The sequence below is a fragment of the Protopterus annectens genome, chromosome 9.part0 (assembly GCF_019279795.1).
Source record: "Protopterus annectens isolate FY-2018-M chromosome 9.part0, PAN1.0, whole genome shotgun sequence".
Taxonomy (NCBI): Eukaryota; Metazoa; Chordata; order Ceratodontiformes; family Protopteridae; genus Protopterus; species Protopterus annectens.
Genome location: NC_056743.1, coordinates 223932379 through 223955814, shown reverse-complemented (window position 1 = coordinate 223955814; position 23436 = coordinate 223932379). Strand labels below are relative to the sequence as shown.

General features: G+C 38.5%; 1 protein-coding gene across 4 annotated transcripts in view; it reads left to right on the top strand.

Moving 5' to 3' along the window:
* Positions 1-23436, top strand: part of INSC (INSC spindle orientation adaptor protein) — a 1312382-nt gene that overhangs the window by 383956 nt on the left and 904990 nt on the right. For all 4 annotated transcript variants that reach the window (XM_044082782.1, XM_044082784.1, XM_044082780.1 and 1 more), the window contains exon 2: positions 21009-21103. In XM_044082782.1, the coding sequence (XP_043938717.1) occupies positions 21033-21103 (71 nt within the window). In that variant the 5' untranslated portion in view covers positions 21009-21032. The remainder of the gene's footprint in view (positions 1-21008; positions 21104-23436) is intronic.

Genomic DNA, 23436 nt, shown 5'->3' with positions numbered 1-23436 from the left:
CCAACTGGTTTCCACCTTATGTAATCACCTCTGCTACTGCATGTCTTTTGTAAACAGGCCCGCAAAGAAATGCAGATTTTCCATCATTTGTATGAGCACTGGCCACATAAAACTTGCTCTAGCTTGCTGCAGTCCTTCAAAACAGTGGATATCTCTGCACATGGCAGATTTTAGATGAACTCCAGTGCTGCGATGCCTGGAGCAGTGCAAATCCACATATAAATCTGGCCCCAACAGAATACATTGGACATCCACATTTCATGTTTCCAACATCAGGCTTTCTGCTCTTTAGAATTTTAAACTGAAAGCATTTTATAGAGGCTTCATTTGTGCATGTAGGTATCCACACCTTTGTGCATATGTATTTGTAATTCGAGAGACCAGAGATATGTATTAATCCTGATCAAGGCGCATTTATCTTTCACTTTCTTCTAGGATGATCTAGAAAATAAGACTGTATGCCTTCTGCACCTTTTCTGATTACTAAAAATATAACTAAGAAAATAAATGCAGAGTGTTTTGCTGACAGTGAGCAAACAGTCAAAGAACAGAAAGTCTGATTGTGTGTTTAGACATTTCAGGTATTGACTGTAATATTATGTATATATCTTGCAGTCTGAGAAGTTGTGTTTAGGTTGTTTCTTTAAGGAATGTTGACTACAATCTAATATTTTGATCTATGATTTGTGATGTAAATGGAATTATATAAAATGGGCACTTCTATTACAGTTTTTCCTAAACTTTGCATACTAAAAAAATGTCAGTGAATTATGTCTCTTTGCCCATGTTCAGCGAGTACAAATATCTCTTACTTTGATAGGATTCACTTACAAACAGAATGAGAGGAAGTGCAACTGTACCTTTATTTATTTATTAATTTACTGTTGGTTATGTGGGTTGGTCGCCAAACTCTGTTAGAGTAGTATGCTGTTGTTGTTGTGTCTTTCGGCTTTTCCCGGTTAGGGTATACCTATTTAAATACCTTTTCTCTATTTGTTTTTCTAAGTTGGCTGGTCCCCAGATCATATTGGAACAGGAGCACTTTACTACCCCAACATAAAGCACAAGTTGTCAGAAGGGTGGGGGGTTAAGTTTATCAAAAAAAACTTCCTGAATTAGAATTCAAATAGATCAGTATCAATCAGAAGGCTCCCAGAACCAGAACTCAAATAAGCTGGTTTAACAAGTACAAAGTACAGTCCGTAGTCAGACTAGGAGCACATTTAAGAAGTGCATGGTTCAGCTAGGGCTTGAACACAGACCCTCTGGTTCACTGTTTGGTTGTGCTACCATTAAGATTTTAAAGCTGCTGAGAAGTGACCAGCGTTATACAGCTTCATATCTCCCTCATATATATGTAATACACAGACAAACAGATCAATAGGAAATGAGGAATTGCAAGTACCAGTTTATAGCAGCATTCAGAAATGCATTATTTAACTGCACACAGTTCTATCTCTTTCTATACTGTGGCTGCATCTTATTAAGACATAATGCTTTTGGTAGAATTAGTTAACTATGTATGTCATGAGGTCATCCCTCGTCTAAGGAAGATTTAAAGCTTAATCTGTAGTATTTAACTTCCTAATTATGACAGATGACAATACTAGCTTGAATCAAACTATTTTTCACATAATCTTTACAATCTAAATGAATCAAGAATACAAAACTGCAGCATAGCTACTGTAAATATTCACTATCACCAAAAATAAGTTTGACAATTATAGTCAGATAAACCTGTCTGCTTTTGAATTTCACATTAATTGTTTTACAGCATTCAAAATACTCATAGACTGTAGCTGGACTAATTTGCTATCTCTTTAATTTTATTTTAATTAATAAAGGTTTCATTTCAATGAAATCCACAAAGTGCTTTGGAAAGTGTTCTCCAAAGGCATCAATGTTTTGTTTGTTAACCTATGATTAATTATCAGCACTTTCCCATTTGGAAGTGTCACACCTTGTCATCTTCAAGTATTATTGGATTTCTGTACAGAACTACATGCAATCAGCACTGAATACACACTTCACAGTTATACAGCTGTGCAACATGAAAACAGTCATAAATGCAAACATTACGTTTAGTGAAACACTAATAAAATAGGTGTCTTAAAGGGAAATAATCTTTTTTATTCACTAACATGATACATTGATACATGTAACATCTAAAACACTTGTTGAATTATGTTGATTTATTTTAACATGCAAGCAAAACAAACAAATTACTAAAAGGAAGATCAAAACGAACAGCATGAAAACAGGCCAGAGAAGTCACAAGACTGATCTTCTACCTTGATTTGCCGTTGTGATTAATACATTTATTTATTTAATATCTATGTAAATAAATTGATCAAAATGACTATTCAGTCATAACCTCAGTCATGGGCAAACACTGAATACAGTGAATATAGTTGTGGACTAAAGCAGCAATTCTAATACAAAAGAAAATAAAGTATACCATGTTCTCACTGCAGGATAAATGGGATAATAATGTTTATACAGAAAAAATACAGGGATTACCTGATTCTCTCACATATAACTGATGGGATGATGAGCAGAGAATTAATTACAATTTACTAGGGTACTTTAAGGATAATAATGTTACAGCAAAGGGGTACGGTGAGTTGTACAGTATTCTAGCTCAGGTTTATTATTGTGCTTATTTCATTAACAATAAAAGTTAAAATTTGAAAATAAAATATAAAGAATTAGGGACATTAAGGAAGATTAAGTAACCAAATGAAATGACAAGGCATATAAACTAATATATATGACTATATATACAGTAGATTATGGCTTAATAAAATGCAGGCAGAATTCCAATATTTGAGACGTTATCAAATAGGAAAAGGCAAATAGGAAATATCTATTCTATCGCAGTAAAAATGTTTGCTACCAAACAATGCTTTTAAGCTTCTAATGATATGATGTTCATAAACAGAACTCTTGTTTAAAAGATGAACAGTTGACTGCACTAAAAGCCATAGAAGTCAGGCTTTATTAGAATAAACAAATTGCAAAATGAAATATAAATAAACAAACAAATGGGCATCAAAAATATCAGAAATAAATGTCCCATAAAGCACACAATTTAATCAGAGAAAAACACATTTATCTTATGGGGTCAAACCAGTAAATGCCAGTATCCATTACTAAAAGTATGTTTTGGTTAATGGAAAATTAGGTGTTATTCTGTCAGCATCTCAACAGGCAAGTAACAGCAGACCCCAGTCAGCATACAAAAGGTGACTGACAGCTAACAAATAAAGCTGTTAAAATTAAAAAGATGGAAGTTCAGAATTCAGCTAGCTACTGCAGACTTTTCCTAATAATGCATTGAAATAATTAAGGCATTGCCACTCCAAAAATTACCACTCAAGACACAGTCTAGTACAAAAACCATGGCAGAAATCATGCAAAGGATTATGGGGAGGAAGTTGTGCCACAGAAGATAAAGTCCAGTAGAAGTGTAAACAACTCAAAACCATGTTTATTATCATTCATGATACCCTCAAATTAAAACAGCACTTGGACACTTTCTATATGTGGGCTGAATCTATTATGATTTTGTTTAACACTGGTATATGCACTATGATTGTCTTGATCAGTAACACAGAAGGATAAAGACCTGACTACAGCCCAGGTGACATGCGCTCTACTAGGAGCTTAGGTGCTTGATGGCACTGCTGAGGAGTAATTGGCAGACACATCATGACAAGGGATGGCCTGGGTCAGATGTTAGACTTACCAGGCCACCAATATGCAGTAGCCTTCAGAACAATATTCTACAGAAATCTGCACTCACAAGAAAACAGTTCTTGAGTTACTACTGTGATATGGTTAGCACATCTCAGCTGTCAACCGACTGGGGTTATAACATTAAGAATGCACTCATTTCAGGGATGCTGGTGAGAGAAGAAGGCATCTTCATGGTGCATGAATGAAGCCCCCCCTCCATTCTGGGTAGAATCCCCAGAGCAGAGAAAAGAATAGGTGCTGTGTGATCTAGGTGAGGTTAATGGTTGTCAGGAGCTGGGGCAAAAGTAACACAGAAAAATGTAAATGGACTATACTTTATTTTGTTACTAACAGCAGAAAATTCTCATATTCTACTTATTTATCCTTTGTTGACCAGGTTAGTTCCACTAGGCTACTGGACTATTTCAGGGGAGACCTGAGGTGGTATTTATACTACTGTGAAAAATTTGTCCAGGGCATTGAGTAACTTACTCAACTGGGTGGAGCTGATAGGTGGTGCCTGAGGTCTCCTACAGCAGCAAGGAAGAGGTCTAACAGAAGCAGCAGCATGGAGGAAGACAGAAAAGCTATTGAGAGTTTGGTGGTGGAAAGTGAGAATTTGTACAAAAAAAATGTTTGAAGGGAGAATCAGAATGCAGATAAAGATTCCTGTGTGGTGCCTGATACTTGTGAAGAGCATTTATCATTTAGGAGAATGAAGCGAGTCTATTGGAGTGGTGCAGATAACATAACTGGCATCAGGAGGGCTTGCAGGTGATGTTCTGTTAGAAATAATCATGCAGGATGATCCATGTAGGTAACAGTTCTGTTGTTTCATGGGATGAGGTAGCAGATAACTTTTTTGGTAATGCTGAGATGGTAATGTAGAGAAGGAACAAGATAATGTGGCAGCAGATAATGCAGGAGTTAAAACGTATGCAGCAGTGATAGAAAGTAAAATAGGAAAGCAGCAAAAATCAAGAGAGTCTGGTTTTCTGGCACCTGAAAATGCAGGAATTAAAACATATGCAGCAGCAGTGACAGCAGGAAAAAAGGAGAGCAGCAAAAACTATAAGTAAAACCGTTTTTAAAAATAAATGAAGACTGTGTGTTTTTGCATTAAGAAGACTGGGACTGTATTCTAGTGGCAGTAGAAAGGTAGCCTAGTCTATCCAAGTTGGAAAATGCATGAAGAGGCTTAAAGTAAGATTGTTGCATCAGCCAGAGAGATTCTTAGTTGGTTTAGTCAATTTTCTTTGAGTCTATAAATTGTGCATTTGCTCAACTCTTGTCTGAGCTCCACAGAGCTCAAAGGTTGGGCATCAGTGACTGTGTTCTCAGAGTCTTTGTATTGCATCTTGTGCTATCCAGGCTAAGATAAGTAGTTTAAACTGAAATATTGCACTTTTCTAATCTATTTCTGAGGACTGATGATGTATTTTCATATTATTTTATTGCACGTTTCTGCATGCCATCACTGTAAAGGGTATTTGCTTTTCCTTGGTCTAGCTGCTGTTATTGTGCTTTGAAATTGCCTTAAAGTGTGTGTTCCTCACTTCAGTCTTGTCTGCCTTAGAATCACCCTGTAATTACTTGTTGTGGCTAGTTTGATTTGTTTCTGGTACTTTTTCCCTTTTGGCTATTTAAAGCGTACTGTTACTGTAACTGCAATTCTAGTGACAGTAGAAGGGTAGCTTGGTATGTCTAAGTTGGGAATCACATGGGTAGGCGTAATGTAAGATTATTTCATTGACAAGTGGGCTTTTTTGTTGGTTTAGTCATACATTCTGCTGCTTGTTGCACAGTAGCATTTAGCAGTGTCTTGTATAAATGCAAGTAACTTAGAAACCTATAAAACTTTCCCTGTAATTTTACCCAGTTCTAAGTTGCACAAAGAAACTTCTTTGCACAATGAGAAACACTGTTGCATAAGCTTCAGTCATACATAGATAGCCTAGTTGTAGTTTCTACCCTCACATTGTCAAAGTTAGCCTGCTGTTCTAGCCCTTTGTAGTTCACCTAAAAAAGACTTGACACCATGGATGGGCACTTTCCCAATGGTAGATATGGGCATCCTGAGACAATGTAGGAATTGCTTCATGTTTAGTGACAACCAACTTATCCATATACACACAGATACCATATGTGAGAGATGTAATTACACTATGTCACTGGAGGCAACACACACAGACACACTCAAACTAACAATAAGGTTATTGGTAGCATAAGCATTACACCTAACATACATAGTACTGACTCATAGTATGACTAAAATATGCTGAGGCACTTAAAAAAACAACCTTCCTAAATCCCAAAAACCTCCTAGATATTTGTCCTACCAAAATATCCTCAGCAACCCCAAAGGGACTCCACCAGAACATTGAACAAAACACTTACAGCTACACTATTTGGAGCCTCGACTTCAAAGCCTATAAGGCAGGCAAACACACTACCTAATATTTTAATCATAGGAAAATCCATTGTGAGATATGTAGGTGTCCTGCTCAACAGGCTAAGGAGAAAATCATGGTCAGTTGTCTGTCAGGACCAGGATTTTCCAAATCATCCATGCACTCAAGTCATTAGACAACAAATGTTAGTATGATGCAGTCATAGTCCATGTGGGTATAAATGACCTGAGCCATACCTTCCAGGTCTATATGAAGAGAAACAACATGGAGGTCTCAGACTGTGTGACCCATGTTGGTATGTGCCTAACACTGAGCAGCATTCTACCTTTACCAAGGATGATGCCACATCATGAACAAAAATAATTTAATTCAATAATTGGCTTAGGTTTTGGTGTCATTCCAAGGAGGTACAATATTTGTCAGCATGGAATGATATGGTCAACAGATCATGTTTTGTCAAGGATGGTCTGCACCTGTCCCCTCTAGGCTTTTGATTATTGGCTAAAACATTGCATCTCTTTTAGGCAATGCCAAACTGACAAATATTCCAACGTAGCAAAACCAGACCAAGAGGATCAAAAGGTGTTACTGCTCAATGCCAGGAGTTTAAGCAAGAAACTCCACTCCCTCCAGTGTTTCCTCATCCAGGAGAATGTGGACATCTGTGCAGTTACTGAGACACGCTTTAAAGCTGCGGAGAGCAACCTGGCAGTGCAAGACTACAATGTCTTCTACATATTCAGGCCAGCTATTGCACAGGCAAGGACCAAAGGTAGAGCTGTCACAATCTATATCAACAACAAACCCACTTCAAGATTAGTCATACAGGATGACATGCTTCAGCTTTTTCATGTCCGATTTCTATAGGCAAAGTCTCATATCATATCCTTGCAAACTATACGTCACCCCATGACCATAACTCATACTTGGTCTTACTGGAGGCCCTCACCATTCAACCCAATATCATATTTATGGGTGACTTCAACTATCCCAGTATAAACTGGGATACTTACTTGACCCCAGACTCACAGGCCCAGAGATTCCTGGACTTTGTAAACACAAATACCTTGGACATGACAGGCCTTACACCCACTAGGAATGCCAACATACCTGACCTGGTACTTACAAACATGGCAAAAACACTGTAACATTCTAGTGTAGTGTCCTTTTTGACCACAAAGCTTTTCCTTGATAAAAAAAATCAGTTCTGTGAACCTGGCTAACACTATAACATTTAGGAACTATTCAAGGCAAATCTCCTACTACTAAGTGATAACTATCAAACTAGCAAGACCCCCACTAAACCCTGAGAACTCCAAACATGTCTCTGACCAGAAAAAAAGTTTTCACCCTAACATCCTCAATCAGCTCAACAACTGAACTAGCATCCAGTACTAAGCTGTTAGGAGTCACCACTGATGATCCATATAAAGGAAGCAGTTTAGAAAACCCATCAGAAGCTAAGCTTACTGTTTAGGATATATCCTTATTTAACAAACTCTGTAAGAATATACACTACCTCAACCTTTCTGTTTCCTACATTTTTCTATGCAGCTCCTATTCTGATTAACCTACAAGCCTCATAATCTAACCTCTTTGAGCAATGTTATAATAAAGTCAGAAATTTTTTCTACAAACTAACCTTATAACTTCACTCTTCTGTCCTTACTCACTCTCCTCCCCTTATACTTTCTCCTTCCCTTACTCACTCTCCTCTCCTTACTATTTCTCCACTCCTTACTCACTCTTCTCTCCTTACGCTTTCTCCTCCCCTTACTCACTCTTCTCTTATTCTTTCTCCTCTCCTTACTCACTCTTCTCTTCTTACTCTTTCTCCTCTCCTTACTCACTCTTCTATCCTTACTCACTCTCCTCTCCTTACACTTTCTCCTAACCCTTACTCACTCTCCTCTCCTTACACTTTCTCCTCCCTTTACTCACTCTTCTCTTCTTACTCTTTCTCCTTCCCTTACTCACTCTTCTCTTCTTACTCTTTCTCCACTCCTTACTCACTCTTTTCTCCTTACGCTTTCTCCTCCCCTTACTCACTCTTCTCTTCTTATTCTTTCTCCTCTCCTTACTCACTCTTCTCTTCTTACTCTTTCTCCTTTCCGTACTCACTCTTCTCTTCTTACTCTTTCTCCACTTCTTACTCACTCTTCTCTCCTTATGCTTTCTCCTCCCCTTACTCACTCTTCTCTCCTTACCCACTCTTCTCTTCTTACTCTTTCTCCACTCCTTACTCACTCTTCTCTCCTTACACTTTCTTCTCTCCTTACTCACTCTTCTCTTCTTACTCTTTCTCCACTCCTTCCTCACTCTTCTCTCCTTACACTTTCTCCTCCCTTACTCACTCTCCTCTCCTTATACTTTCTCCTCCCTTACTCACTCTCCTCTCCTTACTATTTCTCCACTCCTTACTCTTTCTCCTCCCCTTACTCACTCTTCTCTTCTTATTCTTTCTCCTCTCCTTACTCACTCTTCTCTTCTTACTCTTTCTCCTCTCCTTACTCACTCTTCTATCCTTACTCACTCTCCTCTCCTTACACTTTCTCCTAACCCGTACTCACTCTCCTCTCCTTACACTTTCTCCTCCCCTTACTCACTCTTCTCTTCTTACTCTTTCTCCTTCCCTTACTCACTCTTCACTTCTTACTCTTTCTCCACTCCTTAGTCACTCTTTTCTCCTTACACTTTCTCCTCCCCTTACTCACTCTTCTTTTCTTATTCTTTCTCCTCTCCTTACTCACTCTTCTCTTCTTACTCTTTCTCCTTTCCTTACTCACTCTTCTCTTCTTACTCTTTCTCCACTCCTTACTCACTCTTCTCTCCTTACGCTTTCTCCTCCCCTTACTCACTCTTCTCTCTTTACTCACTCTTCTCTTCTTACTCTTTCTCCACTCCTTACTCACTCTTCTCTCCTTATGCTTTCTCCTCCCTTACTCACTCTTCTCTCCTTACCCACTCTTCTCTTCTTACCCACTCTTCTCTTCTTACTCTTTCTCCACTCCTTACACTTTCTTCTCTCCTTACTCACTCTTCTCTTCTTACTCTTTCTCCACTCCTTACTCACTCTTCTCTCCTTACACTTTCTCCTCCCCTTACTCACTCTCCTCTCCTTATACTTTCTCCTTCCCTTACTCACTCTCCTCTCCTTACTATTTCTCCACTCCTTACTCACTCTTCTCTTCTAACTCTTTCTCTTCCCTTACTCACTCTTCTCTTCTTACTCTTTCTCCTCTCCTTACTCACTCTTCTATCCTTACTCACTCTCCCCTCCTTACACTTTCTCCTAACCCTTACTCACTCTCCTCTCCTTACACTTTCTCCTCCCCTTACTCACTCTTCTCTTCTTACTCTTTCTCCTTCCCTTACTCACTCTTCTCTTCTTACTCTTTCTCCACTCCTTACTCACTCTTTTCTCCTTATGCTTTCTCCTCCCCTTACTCACTCTTCTCTTCTTATTCTTTCTCCTCTCCTTACTCACTCTTCTCTTCTTACTCTTTCTCCTCTCCTTACTCACTCTTCTCTTCTTACTCTTTCTCCTTTCCGTACTCACTCTTCTCTTCTTACTCTTTCTCCACTCCTTACTCACTCTTCTCTCCTTATGCTTTCTCCTCCCCTTACTCACTCTTCTCTCCTTACTCACTCTTCTCTTCTTACTCTTTCTCCACTCCTTACTCACTCTTCTCTCCTTACACTTTCTCCTCCCCTTACTCACTCTTCTCTCCTTATCCACTCTTCTCTTCTTACTCTTTCTCCACTCCTTACTCACTCTTCTCTCCTTACACTTTCTTCTCTCCTTACTCACTCTTCTCTTCTTACTCTTTCTCCACTCCTTACTCACTCTTCTCTCCTTACACTTTCTCCTCCCCTTACTCACTCTCCTCTCCTTACACTTTCTTCTCTCATTACTCACTCTTCTCTTCTTACTTTTTCTCCTCTCCTTACTCACTCTTCTCTTCTTACTCTTTCTCCACTCCTTACTCACTCTTCTCTCCTTACGCTTTCTCCTCCCCTTACTCACTCTCCTCTCCTTACCCTTTCTCCTTCCCTTACTCACTCTCCTCTCCTTACACTTTCTTCTCTCCTTGCTCACTCTTCTCCTTACTCTTTCTCCTTTCCTTACTCACTCTTCTCTTCTTACTCTTTCTCCTTTCCTTACTCGCTCTTCTCTTCTTACTCTTTCTCCTCTCCTTACTCTTTCTCCTCCCCTTACTCACTCTTCTCTCTTCTCTTTTACCACCCCTTTTAATGTTCTGTACTTTCCCTGCTGTGCTCTGATACTGATACTACTATGTGACTGTATATGAATGTGAGTGATTTTTAAAATTGATGTACCATTAATCTGCTTTTTATATTTAATGTTACTTATTAGCAATACAATGTATTGTAACTTTGTAAGATTAACTCCTACATTGTTACTTTTTGCTCATAAGCATAGTTTACATTGTTGCTTTATCTTGCTAGAAACATTATTAAAACTTATTTCTCTTTTATGTACTTTGTCTGTCTTTGCACTGACATATGGGGCTTTTCTCATTGGGATTGTGCTGAAAAGGAGTTCATTTTCTAACCAGTCAGACTGCCCCAGTAATCAAATATAACTCAATCAATCAATAAATAAATAATACATTTCAGTTAAAATTCAATGGCAAGAAGTGCAGCTTTTTAGCTACATCAAAGTAGCCTTTAATGAGGGAAACTGCTGAGCAACAAATTTATTGGTCTTGGGAATAAGAACCTGTGCACCTGTATGAGGGGCAGTTACAAGGAAATTATATGTGGTGCTAGATAAAATGTCGCATGGAAACAGGGAACAATGCCATTGTGAAGTTTATTTGTCCCTTCATTCCACTGTAAGTGGCTTTCTATCTTTTTTTGACCAAGCTTTACTGAATGTTTATATATGTACATGTTTAATCAGTCTTAGCACACTTTATTAAACAGTACCGCAGTATCTCCTTCACATTTAAGATCATAGGATATTACTAGGATTTTGACCTGGAAGTCATTTTAAGCCTGGCCATTTCAATCCAATATAATACCATAGAACTAGTCAATATCCAAGATTGCATTTAGTGATGACTGCCCATGTCCAACAGGGTTGTGGTAGGTATCCCCGATAAGAATTTATAGTTCCCCATCCACTCATTCAGGTTCCTCTTGAACAGTGCCATAGAGGTGCTCTGTTTCATATGAATTGGTAGCCTGTTCCAAAGATGTGGCAGTTTTTGGGAGATAAATCTGTCCCTCCAGCATGTCCTATTTAAGTCACAGGCCATATTTAAAGTCCCTGGAATGGGTGACCCTAGATCCATTTGATTTCTGAATATGCAGTAAGTTCATTAGGTTTGAGTCTTGGGTTGCTCTTTAGGCCAGTCATAAGTCTCTAATAGGAAGTCTATATGATACAAAGTATAGTGACAGGGACTTTAGTCGGTTCATGTAAGGCACATGCTGGAGGCTCTTTATCTTCTTTGTTAGAAACCTCTGAGGTCTCTCTAATTGCTACAGGTGCTTAGTATGGTACATACCGAATGGGATGTTATACTCGATTATGGACTGGATAAGTGCCAAGTATGGTGGGATTAAAACTTCTTTTGATCTTGAGTTGATGCCTTTACTAATCAAGTCAGCCATGTGGAAAGCTTTCCTTATAATGCTAGACCCATGATGGTCAAAGTTAAGGTCATGGTCAACCTGTGATCCCAGGACCCTTACAACTTCATGGGTACTTAAGGTATTGTTTTTGATTTGATAGTGTGAAAATACATCGTTTGTGCTGAAGGGAATGATGATGCATTTCTTTGCATTCAGTTTGAGACCATGCCTAATACATCAGTTGTTGGTCTGTGTGAGAACCTCCTGGAGTATACTGACATCATTTGGGGATTCAATGATTGCACCTAGTTTGCAGTTATCTGCAAACTTGGTCAACCCTTTAGTTTTGACCTGAACGTCTGAGAAGTATATACCAAACAGTAGGGGCCCCAGCACTGACCCCTCTGCCCCCCCCAGCTGGTAATAAGTCTGCCGGTTGATGTGGAGTCACCCACTTTGATTGTGAGCCATTGAGAAACCCATCTTACAATGAAGGGGTTTACAGTCAGTTTGCCAAGTTTATTGGCAATGCCTGAATGTGGGATTGTGTCAAAAGCCTTTGCCAAGTCAGGGTATGCTGTGTGCACAGATTTGCCATCATCAATGGCCTTGGTCACACTTTCAAAGAAATACAACAGATTTAGCAGGCAGGATCTGCCCTTCATGAAGCCAAATTGGGTAGGATCCAGGGTTTGGAGGTCACCTATATATTTATGCGGTCCATAATGATATATTCCATGGCCTTACAGATGAGACTGGTCAGGTTTATGGGTATGTAATTCCCCGGGTCTGTTGTTAGGCCACCTTTGTGGAGTGGAATAACTGTAGCTGTTCTCCAGTAAACAGCAACAAAGCTTGTGGTTAGGTTATGATTGAAAAGGCTCCTTAGTGGTGATGCTAGTTCATATTTTAGCCTGTTTAGAAGACAGCCTGGGATGTCATCTGGTCCCATAGAGGCTGTGTTCTTTGCCTGGGACAGGGCTTTGAGGACATGCTCTTCAGATATGTAAGGTGGGGGAAAGTTTTGGGGAGGTTTGTTGTAAGTTAGGAAGGGATAAGGAAGCAAACATTTTGCCAAACTATCTGCTAGCAGGTTCTCTATCTCTGTGGGTTTAGTGTTTGAGATACTGTTGGCTACCAGTTCTGCACATGCATGGGTCCTATACTTTAGGTTATGTACGTAGCTGTAAAAGGCCTTATGGTTATCCTTGGCAGTACTTGCTAGGTTTCTCTCAAAGGAGCTCTTGGAGAATTTGATAAGTTGTCTTATTTTCTGTTACGAATGTGGAGGGTGCTTTTCCCATTGTTGGGTCCTTGTCTTTGTTTTCTTGGAAAGCAATGTTTTGCATTTATTGTAGAGATTGTTGATTCTGGAAGTCCACCATGGCAGCTTGATTTTACTTGGGGTTCTGGCTTTGATTCTATGTGGTACAGCCGAGTTTATACACTTATGCAAGTGATTGTACAGGACTTTAGTGTAGTTACCACTTTCAGCTTGGGGTAGGGACTTAGAATGTATTTATACCTTCACCTAGGAGGGTATAGTTTGGTTTGGTGAAGTTTTTAGTCTGATTTCACACTTTGTGAGTTCTAGTGTTAGTGTCAGTTCAAACGTGACTGATTTGCATTCAGTTTTAACTAATGAGGATCCAACAGTTGCAACAGTGCACTTATTTGACATTTTGGTGAGGTCCAGATCTAGAATGTTTGTTCCTCTTGTTGGGGTATGGTCAATTTGTTACAGGGCACTTGAATTCACAAAATAAAAGAACTTTTGTGCTACTGAGTTTGGGTAGAGTAGGTTTCCCAGTTGATGGTGGGATAATTGAAATCCCCCATAACCAGTGTGTTCGGTAAAATTTGGCTTGTCTTCAGTTTGGTTAAGTAGGCTTCATGGGTGTCGTGACCCATGGAGAGGGGATTATAACTAGCTAGGACATGAATGGGGATCTTATTCACCGTAACCTGGACCTGAAGTAACTCCATGGAGTTGTCTAGTCTAACTAGACAGGAGGTGAATTTTTCCCGAATATAGATTAGAACACCACCTCCTTTATTTTTCACATGTTCATTTTGTGGTCTAAAGGTGTGGAAGGCATTGTATCCTTTCAGGGCCAGGGAACTCTCTGAGGTCTTAAACCAGGTTTTTGTGACTGCACAGACATCTACATCTTCTAGTGATAAAAGTGCTTCCGCAGAGTGCAGTTTTTTATTTAAGCTGCTAACATTTAGCAGCATGACCCTTACTTTGTTCTGACTGGTTCATTTCACATAGGTAATATTGTTTTCAAGACCTTGCCTACAAAAGGCAATATGGGGGAGGCAAGAGCCTTTGCCAGCAGCCAAAAGCCTAGGGGTGCCAAGTGCAAACCGTCTCTGGCAAAGCAGCGAGATTTGTCGATTATGTCTTCCCAGGCAGACAGGAAGTGAATCCCCTTGGAATGACACCAAACATTAAGCCAGTTATTGAAATCAATCATGTTTTGTTTATACTGTGGTTTCATTCTAGGTGAGGGTAGTATGCTACTCAAGGCTAAGGATATACCTGCCTGGGACACATACTCAGAGGTCTCAACCATGTCTGTCTTCATATAGTCCAGCGAGGTACATCTCAGATCATTCACACCAACATGAACTACGACAGAGTCATAACGGTACTTGTTGCTGAGAGACCTAAGTGCATGGATGATTTGCCAGATCCTGGTACCTGACAAGCAGCTGACTGTGTCTTGCTCCTTATCCAACCTCCATGTGTCTCACTTTTGAGTCTCCAATGTCAAGAAAACTTGTTTTTTGAGTGTTACACCTTACTGGCTTGGTAGGTGAGACACTGGTGTTGCTATGTGTGATGGGTGCTGTGGAGACTGTGTTAGCTGTAGCAGACGTGTTTTGGATGTCTCTGGTGTTTTAGTAAGTTTTTCAAGAGAACCTCCACGTATGTGGATTCACATATTTGATGTGTACTATGTGTATGAGTAGTGGTATGTGTGTGAGTTTCTTCAGGACCTTTAATTAACCACTCTTTCTTCAAGGCAATTAACCTGAGAATTCTTATCTCAGAATGTCAACAGTCAGCTTAAAATACTGTATTGTTATATCTTCCTTGCCCATAACCAGAGCCATAAAAATTCCTACCATGGCCAGGGGCTTGAAGCTCATGCCATAAAATGATATGCATTTCACATGAAAGGCACTGCTGTCTGACACACCCAAACTCTGAAATTAAGCTTTACATGAATCTTCAAATACCCTCTAATTGCAGCCGCAGCTTCTTTTTTTATATTCATCTGCATTTGTTGAAGTGGAACCTGTTTTTCCAGTCCCATCATTACTCCATAGTTTACCATCTCCTCCCCTCTCTATCATCATCATTCTTATTATTTTATGAGCTGTCCATTTCTTTTCTATGTAACTTACAGCTGATATGGTTCAGATCCTTCATGTGTACTGTGAAGACATAAAGGTCAATATAATTTAAATGGACACCATCCTCCTTGTAACCCATAGACTCTTTTATCAAACAATGTCTATGGACAAGGAATACAAGTTCTGCACTACTTTGGTCATTCTAGGATTTACAAATGTCTTACTCTTTTCTCCTGCTTTAGACCTGACAACCAGCAATGGTCACTTAGAGTATGCAGGTAGACTGTGCAAAAGCAGTGTAATTTTAAGTTACGCCAAGGAAAAGACAACAGTGTGCCATTTCTGAGGTAAAATGGGAAGAATGTATGTATGTGCTGTAGGTAGGCAATTCACTTTTTTGTATTCTGAAGTCAAAATTTTTAGGTGGTGTTGGGTTAGAATAATTTTACAGTTAATGACAGAGTTTTAGGGTTATGGTTAGGGATAAAGTTTTTAGGACTATGGAATGGAATTTCAGATTATGGTTAGAGATGAAGTTTCAGAGTTAGGAATGAGGTTGTAGGATTACAGTTAGGGACAGAGCTTTATGGTTATTGAGGGGTTTTAAGATTAGGGTTAGTGACTCAGTATTTAGGGTTAGCAAGGGAATTTAGGATTATGTTTAGGAATCTGTTTTAGGATTAGGAATTGAGATTTTAAAGTGAGAAAAAGGTAGGGTTTAGGATTAGGATTGAGATTAGGTCTGGGGATTTTAAAGTTAGGGCAGGGTTTAGTTATTGGGGTTATGGAGGCTTTAGGATTAGGGACAGAGTTTCTTTTAAGGTTGGGGTGGGTTTTAGGATTATGGTTAAAAAGAAAATGTGTAGAGTTAGAGAAAGGATTTAGGATTGGGTTTAATACACTGGAAATTATCTCAGTTATTTACATTGAGCAAGTATAACATGCATCCACATTTTGAGAAGTAAGATACACAAACAAGTTATGCCTGTATGTTTTATGCTACTACTACTACACTGGCAACCTGACTTCACAGTAGTCTCTTTATGATTTCTGGCCATTCTGTTTTTGCTTGTGAGTGCCCCCTCTTAATGTCCATTATATCTTTTATCATAAGTGAAAGTAACTCTCTCTTTAGGATACATCCTAATTCATCTCATAAACTACTCAGACTGAGGGAGCTGTGGTCATGTCCCTCCTGTCTGTTACTTTCTTTGCAGATTCTACATCTTGGGACCGGGCCTCAGCTCTACATCTCCAAGGTACCTCACTGCCCTCTTCTCTGCCCAGTGAAGGAAAAGGTGGCCCACTAAAATGACCCTCAGACAACCTGGAAAGGAAGCAGAATTCCATTAGTACTGAACCCTTATCCATTGGTACATTCTCTGCCTAAGTACAGTCCTTCTCTTCTGTAGCATGCCTTTACTTCCCCTTCTTTCTTTTTCTCATTTCTTTATATTATTTATCATATGCTTGTTAGGCATTAGAAGATTATCATATAACCTGCTTGATTACATCTATGCACAGTGGCACAGTGGATAGTGCTGTTACCTCACAACAAGAGGTTTCCTGGTTCGATTCTCAGCTGGGGTGCCTTCTGTGAGGAGTCTGCATGCCATTCCTATGTTTGTGTGGGTTTCTTCTGGGTTCTCTGGTTTCCTCCCACATTACAAAGACATGCAGTAAGTGGATTGAAAACTCTAAATTGGCCATAGGTGTGAGAGTATGTATGTGTGCAAGTGTGTAGTGTGGATGAACTACCAGAGCAGGGCTAGCCACCTGGTGATGTAAACCTTGGCTCTAAATGCTTGTCACTGTTAAAGTGACACCCTCACCCCATGTGAAAAAATGGGGAAAAGGGGTTGTGGATGGATGGATGCAAATTCATTCAACTCTGTCATAAGCCAGTTGTGAAGCTCATCCAGTACAGAATGACTGAGCAGACTAGCCGGTTAAGTCAGTGCCCTGAATCTCTAATGCCTTCTTTATAATCCATAAAATGTCTGGGAACATAAAAACAGCCTGATGGAAGCTTAAATACAGTTTCTCTGCTATTCCTATCTTTGCTTTTCCCAGGCATTACCAATGCCCATAATACTAAACAGTACTGAGAGAGTGAAAACAGCATAGATTTCATAATTTAAACTGATCTTATACTTTCTGTTTTAAGAACAGAGGTAGTACACCTTTATCTTCGGGCAGTCTTTGTTCTGCAAATGTGCTTAAATTTTCTCCCATGACATCAGAAACCTACTGACAGCCCAGTGTTTAGAAAGATCCTTATGGAGTAATCCTTCATATTGCTTCCCTGTCCTTCGCAAATGTACCAATATCTTAAAATACAACTGACACTTTGGAACCTACTTTAAGTGGGCAATAATTACAGGAATGACCCAAAGATCTATATGTTCCATTACGAGCCTTCCTAAAGTTGGGATACTATGTTTCCCTCATCACCCATACTATATGTCTTTTCTAGTCTTCCTAGTGTATAGTTGAGACCTGCAGACTCACTCCTGGACCAAATACTTAAAACTAGTGTGACTTGCAGTGGGAGAAACTGCCAGAAATATCTTTGCCCTGGCCTGGATAATAACATATGCCAAAAGACATCTGGCAGTTGGCACAGATGATTGTGAGTTGTATTTCCTATGGTCCAGGTTTGATTCCATCAGCTCTCATTTACTGAACATGTGACTTTGATCTTGTCACTTAACCAGACAGTGCTTGGGGTGACTGGGAATTTGTGTTAGCCTCCTTAATGGTCCCCTGGACTGCAGGTCTAGTAACTACCTATGAATCCTATGACAGGTTAATCTTGAAGTTGTTCAAAACAAGATATCAGAATAAATCCTGTGCTTTGCATGGTTTAGAAGACCTTTTATTCAGTGCCGTGCTTATCATAACAGAATGGCATCTTATTATTAGCAAATTGGCTAACTCAAACCAACATCACTGCTAAACAGACATTAGTTTCAAGAATGTTGCATCCCTATGGGCAGCAGCACTTCAAGTGTTTGACCAAGACCTAGCAAAACATTGTCTCACCAAGTATGCCCCTCGCCATATGGAGCTAGCTGCATCTGTGTACCACTGAGGGTCAGAACCCATAACTCAGTTATTCTACTAAAAGGATACCCCAGTGTAATTCCTTTAAAAACTGAAACTACATGACTAAATCGTGCAAATCCTGCCCCACCAACAAGAAGTTTAAAGAAGTATGGGTACGGAAACGTAGGATTCAAAATAAATGCAAGTGTTTCTTTCATGGCATAAATGCATGTCCATTTAGAAGGCAACTGATAAACATAAACATTAGAAGTAAACCAATGTCGAGACCCATTCCCGGTTACTTAATATTTATACTTGTATGTAGCAGTCATCCAATATGTTAAATGACAATCTGGATCATGTCAGGGACAACAGCCTGCTAATCATCTAGGTTTCATTTTGGCCACATGCATATAGTTGACTTTATTTTCTATGTATTTTGGTTTTTATTATTTTGGATGGTACCAGCTTGAAGTAGACTACAGTAACATTGTGTTATATAGGGAATGAAGGCCTCCACCCATAAATTCAAATTCATCACACTTCTTTGGGATATGCCATGTGGTATGAGCTTGGTCAGATTAAATGCTGTATATAAATTAACACATCACATTCAGTGTTCAGTAAAATAAAAATGAAAGAATTATCATTTATCTTAATATGGATTGTTCCATGGTCTGTGACTAACAGGAAGCAAGCAATCGCTTTGAGTAGTACCTCCTCTTTCTAGATGATTCACGTTGCTACAGTGCAAGCGCATTATGGTTAAGTAATATAAAAGTACTCTACCCATTTTGCTTTTCTCATTAGTAATAATGTATGCTAGAATCCTTCATGCAAGCAATTCCTGTGCGCTACACCCTAAACGTCCCTGCACTACACAGTTAGAACACTGAAACACACACACATAGCTCCAACTGTAATCATAACTCTCAACCTCTTAGTGCACGAAATCTGGACAAAGCCTAAAATAATGGGGGGGGGGGGACAAAGACCCAAAAATAGGGAAAGATTTTAAATATTGCTCTTATAAACTTAGAAAGTTGCCAGAATAACAGTTTTTGTGTTAGCATACATTTTCTAAAGGATGTAAAGTCTGAAACTCAAATTTCTATCATTATTTAACAATTTTAATCCTCACTGATTTGCCAGAAAAACACAAATTTTATGAGGAACAGACCTAAAATTTGAGGTAAAAGTCTGGACATTCTGCAAAAATCTGGACAGTTGAGAGCTATGTAATAGTCACTGAACATTACATATATGTAGCACCAGCTATAATAGTCATTGAATATTACATACATGTAGCACCAGCTGTAATAGTCTTTGAACTTTACATACGTGTAAAACCTGGTATAATAAACATTGATCTTTACTTGCATATAGCACCAGCTATAATAGTCACTGAACTTTACATGCATGTAGCACCAGCTGTAATAATCATTGAACTGTATATGCACATATTATCAAATGTAATAGTTACTGAATGTTATGTGTAAACAGCACCAGCTGTAACAGTCACTGAACTTTACATGCATGTAGCACCACCTGTAACAGTCACTGAACTTTACATGCATGTAGCACCAGCTGTAATAGTCACTGAACTTTACATGCATGTAGCACCAGCTGTAATAGTCATTGAACTTTATATGCATGTAGCACCACCTGTAACAGTCACTGAACTTTACATGCATGTAGCACCAGCTGTAATAGTCATTGAACTTTACATACGTGTAGCACCAGTTGTAATATCAATCAACTTTACATGTATGTAGTGCCAGCTGTGACTGCTACTGGTCCCAAGAGAAAAAAAAGAATAGCTGTTTTGACACAGGATCTTTCTTTACCTAGCAGCATGTTAGAGACTTAGGCTGAAGACAAGAGAATAGGAATTGTTGCTTTGACTTATAGCATCAATTTATGGACCACATAATACAGGACTAAAGTGTAAAAAAGCTTCCCCAGACGTATAGCCCTTTTCAAGGCATCAGGTGTTTTTGTGTTATTTGCCATTCATCTTGGACAGCTGTATAAAGAAGTGTTTTAATGTTGTTTTCCAATTTTTTGAATTAATATGAAATAAGCATGTTCCATTTTTACAGTCTCCACAAGTTTACTTGAAACAAATTCCAATGTTTTAGTAATGTGGACTGGTCAAAACAGTGATCCATCTTGCTCTATCTTTGGTTTCAGAGTGTGGCTGACAAATTATTACATTTCCATTGAAACTTTTGTTAGCTCTTATTTTTTCTTTTCACAGTGTACAGTCTGTATTACTGTCTTTAATGTTGCATTGAACTTATTGGTTCCCCTCTGCTTGTCCTGAACCATGGCTTTGATAACTGACCTAACTTAATGACCAAATACAAAGACCTGAGGACAGGGGACAGTCACTGTCCTAATGGTGTTTTCCCTGAAGATGGTTGATAATCCCTTCAGTCTTATGAATGAATTGATGTACAGTTCTTTAAATTTGCTCTTATCCCTCACATGGTTTTACTGAGATCAATGCTAGTCTCTCAAGGAAGGCAAAATTGTATACTCAATCTGTTCATAATATATGAACTCCAAGAGACATGAGTTCTTAAACCAGGAACCAATAATTCAATTAGAGCTTTTAATCATAATGCACAGACACACCCAGAGACACCCCCCCCACACACACACAGTCATGCTCAAAAAGACAGGTGTATAAATACATGCAGTTTAGAATAAAATGAAATGAAAAAAGAAGAGAAGACAATGTTTTAAGTTTGATTATACAGTTTGACAGCCTTTAAAAAACTGAAACATGCCCAATACAGCAAAACTCTAAGCTATTACACATTTGTTTTACTCTAGATGCTGACCTTTGGGAACTTTTAAATGAAAACTGAAATTGAAATGGCTTATCAGGGTGGCAGTCATTTAAACTCTCTAGCTATATCTGTCCAGAGGTAAGTGCTGCTTTATTACACTAATTGCCATGATGTTCAACAAGGCAACAGGAGAAACTGCATGAAAAAATAGCTCTTATGTCATGGTGACAAGATAAGTTAGTGCGCTGTCAGAAACATGCTGCATTTATTCACAATCAATATATAAAAGCATTAAGAACTCAGCCAGAAACGGGATATTTTTTAAAAAGCATGTTGAGGTCATTTGGGCTATGTATCTCTAAGTAGTTGCACATCCACAGTCAAAGTTTAATCAGTACTGTGTACTTTTCATTTCTGAATGTTGTAAGTTTTGTTACTACACAGAGAATGCTACCTTAATGTAATTAAAATTGTGCAGACATGGATGTAGAAAATCTCTTTACTAGGTTGAAGGTACTGCATCATAGGTTTTATTATATAGCAGTGCTCAAGACGGGTTCTTGTTACTCAGAGACAAGGATATTTATTCATACTTTTATTCTACCATGTCAGGCAAATAGTAAAAAGAAAAAAAAGTTTGTTAAGTAGGTAATTCTTTTCTGACACCTGAACACAGGGAGTTACAAAGCCATGCAGATCATGAGTAAGGTAGAGAAATAATTATTTCAGTTACACCACAGAACTGCAGTCTCTATATGGACAGGTCCAACCCAGACCATGAGTAAGATAGAGAAAGAATTATTTCAGTTACACCACAGAACTGGAATCTTTATACGGAGAGGTCCAACCAATTATTCAGGAATGCTTTTTACTTAAATTGTTGGATGTACGATCACAGAATAAACTTATTCCCTAAACAGTACACCTTCTGTATTATACAGCTAGATTGCATTCTTCTTAAATACTTCCTGATTTTGAAGTGAAACAAGTGAACATGAACGTATTTATTTAAATATGATAACATTGTGAATAGGACCATCTTGTTTATCAAACTAAATGTAAAAAAATAGCAAAAGAAACTTGCCTAGCTGCAAGTGAGCGCTGGGTTCTACAAAATAGTATAATAATGAAATAAAAGCACAAGAACCAACAGCGTTAGCAGATATTGCAGATATCAGCTTAAGGAATCAGTCGAACGATAGAAATAAACCAGTCTTCTCTTTATTCAAGGTGTAAGAACGAGATAAGCGCTTTCACAAAGATGCTTCATCAGATCTCAGACAAATAAGTATAAAGTGGTCATCTTTAAATACTCTGAAAAATTAATTAACAATTCACAAGCAATTAATAATTAAAAGGGTAATGATATCATCTTCAGTGATGTGTATGTATGAAAAATACTATGGTTAAAACTTGATTAAAAACTCTGTATGATAAAAAATCATATAAATGCAATTATGTATATAATTGTATATAGTTGATAGAAAATACATAAGCAACTTACATGAAAACAGACTTCAATATTATAAAAATAATAAAGGGCAAACTTAACATATACTATTTACAATCATAGAAACTGTCTGTGTATGAAATAAATAATGGAAGTTTCAATATTCTGTACTCTCAGTGTCCAGGGTGTAAATGTAAGGAATGTATATGTACATATAATACAGAAATGTATATGTTAAAAATGTATGTGTATTATATTATGGGCATGAGGGATTTCTACCCTCATTCCACATTTTATTTATTTAACATTCCTTCTTAGCCTTAATTTGGGTCTAATCGAAGCTCTTTCATTCAAGCCAGACCCTTGATCGGCTCTCAATTTAATAATCCATTCTGTCTCTCTGCTCTCTGTGTGGGTTTTAATATCACCCCCTCTAGAGTTAGGAATTATCACCTCCAGTACTTTGAAGGAGAACCTATGCTGTATATCTGTCATAATAACATGCTTTGCCAAGGCATTCTGGGTGGTCCCCTTTTTCATGTGATAAACATGCTCCCTCATCACGATCTCTCAGGGGGCGGTTGGTTTTACCAACATAAAAGCTAGTGCATAATTGGCATCTAGCCAAATAAACAACATGAGGAGTCATGCAGTCGGCTGTCACCAGTGTCTGATAATATCTACCATTGTCAGGATGATGGAACCCTGGTGTATCATCTATATAACAACAGAAGTTACACCGTCCATGGTCTGGTGTAGCCATCCATCCTATCTACTCCTCTATGAAAGACAGAGCATAGTCTCCTCTTCAAGTTGTTTTATTTCTGTACAAAAATCTGGGTCTATCCCTACTATGTTTCTAACTTCATCATTTGTGCATAGTACCCCCCAATGTTTGCTAAATACATCTCTCAGTTCATTATAATCTGAAGAAAATTGTGTAATGAACTTTAATCCCCCAGAAACATTGATCTTGTCAGTAGAGGAGGGGTCAACTCAGCGGGTCCAAAGTAAGGAGCCC